Source organism: Corvus brachyrhynchos, unplaced genomic scaffold, assembly GCF_000691975.1.
Source record: "Corvus brachyrhynchos isolate BGI_N302 unplaced genomic scaffold, ASM69197v1 scaffold365, whole genome shotgun sequence".
Lineage (NCBI taxonomy): Eukaryota > Metazoa > Chordata > Aves > Passeriformes > Corvidae > Corvus > Corvus brachyrhynchos.
Window position 1 is genome coordinate 601,296 of NW_008239544.1, and position 2,170 is coordinate 603,465.

At 55.1% G+C, this 2,170-nt stretch overlaps 1 protein-coding gene across 1 annotated transcript in view; it reads left to right on the forward strand.

Annotated features, from left to right (window-relative positions):
- The window catches only part of ZNF469 (zinc finger protein 469), a gene marked incomplete at its 5' end in the record, with an annotated part of 14,322 nt that overhangs the window by 6,157 nt on the left and 5,995 nt on the right, over positions 1-2,170 (forward strand). Inside the window, 1 exon segment of the mRNA XM_017741325.1 lies at positions 1-2,166. Coding sequence (XP_017596814.1) covers positions 1-2,166 — 2,166 coding nt within the window.

Sequence of the window (2,170 nt, forward strand, 5' to 3'; positions counted from 1 at the left end):
GAGCAGCTGGAGTCATTGGATGCAGAGGGCTCTTACCATGCAAAACAATCCACGTCGGCAAAGCCGGAGCTGCAAAATAATGTAACAGAGCCGCAGCACTTAGCAAATGAGCCCCCGGAGCCGAGGGACATTAATATCCCTGCAGATGGTGTTTCCCAGGAGCGTAATGACCTCTCACCACCCAGCAGCACCGCGGTGACCCCGCTGCCAGGGCAGGGGAGGAAAGCTGATAGGCTCAGGGAAGAGCAGGAGGGAGATAACAACACAATGACCTTGGCATTTAGGAAACATGAGCAATCCCACTTCAGCCGTGGTTTGCTCGAGGAAGAAACGCTGGGCAGAGAAGAGGGAGAGAGGCTGGAAAGGAGTCAGGTTGGAAAAGGGGCACAGCACCTGGGCAGTGCTTCTACGAGTCCCGTCAGCCCCCCGGGTTCCTCTGAGGAGGATGCCCACCAGGATCATGGCTTGGGGACAGAGATAAAAGCCGGCACAGTCAATGCAAAGGTTCCCAGAGAAGGGAATGACAAGTTGTCCCTCAATGGCTGTCATTACACGGGCGAATCTCCAGCCAGCCTGCTCTTGCCAGCCAAATACTCTGACCTCAAATGCTTGCAAAGCAGTGGGGCCAAGGGAGGGGAGGTCCCCAGCTTTGGCACTCAACTCTTGGACGAGAAAAAATACTGCTTGTCCCTGCCTACAACACCAAGTTCATTCCTCACAAAGAGTTGTCCTCCCGAGGCCAACAGCCGTCACATCCATCACACCGTGAGCCCAGCAGAGCAAGGGACGTGGGAAAGGGCACCCACCTTCTCTCCCTCGCTGCATCACTGCAGGGCTGTGCCGATGGAAGCAGCTGAGGAACATCCTCATCGCCTCCCTGATGGTGTTTTGGGTGACTACGAATCACCTGGAAGAGAGGGGACAGTGACACCCTGCACTGTGCTCTATGGTGATGGTCTGGTGGGCTCTGCCTTGGAGATGGGTGCTCCTCAGGAACCTCCTGGGAAGGACTGTTCTCTTCCCTGCTCACCGCCTTTCCACCAAAAGGGTGTTGGGAAAGAGGTCCCCGAAAACGCCGGTGCTGTGCTGCCAAATTTTAAAGAAAACCAAGGATGCGCCATTGCAGACACAGTCGTTAACTCCAGTCCTCCAGAAACCCGGGATTACCCAACCCAGCCCACAGCAGATCTTCTGCCCATGGGAGGAAGGGAGGTGGACCTGAACCAGGAGAACAAGCCTGAAAGCTGCTCCCATGTTGGGAATAAGCATCAAAGTGAACCAGAGGCTTTGTCCAATGGTTTTGCTGTCCAGAACACATCAGCTGCCATCAGCAGAGGTCTTACAAGGGTTGGAGATCTTGGTGCTGCTGAATTAAATGGCCATGAGTTTTCAGGGGCAGCAGAGGCGAGACTTGGTCTTTCCAAAACCACAGAGAGGGAAGGAAAGAGTTTAAAAGGGGAGAAATCCAAAAGCCATGGGGCTGCAGAAGCTGGGGGTTGTGTGTTAAACAGCGTGGGCCAAGGAGCGGACCACGCACCCAACAGTACTCCAGACCCTTCCCAAAATGAACTCCACAAGGGGAAAAAGCCCAATGGACTCCCAGTGACCTGTGACATTTGTTCAGCCACTTTCCGGTCCAAGCCCGGTCTGACCAGGCACAAAGCTGTCAAGCACCAGGTGAAGAATGGTGGTTTGCCACAGCCCAGCAAGACTCCCAGGTCCCCTCTGATTCCTGCACACAAGACATCAAAAGCAGCCCAAAAGGTGCCCAGGAGGAGCCTGAAGGCATCAGTCAAAGACAAAACCTGCAGCTCACAGGAGCCGACCTCCACCATCGAACACATTCCCAAGAAAATACTCCCAGACCTGGAGAAGGAGCCCAGCACGCAGATGCAGGAGGTGGTCAGCAGAGTGCTCAGCGACCTCAGCGTGATCTCCTTGGAGATGTCCCAGGAGCTGCACCGCACACGGGTCCTGCAGAGGGAGGGGAAGGCAAAGGGACTGCGCCCGGAGATGAGGGGATCGGGAGAGGCAGCGTCTGGGAAGCTGGATTCAGGATGGCAGGTCAGGAAGGGAGACAAGGGCAGGAGGAGCCAAAGCAAAGATCTTGGAGAAGAGAATGGCAATTCTGAGAAGCAGCTCAACAGGAAAGTGAAGAGAAGGAAAGCAA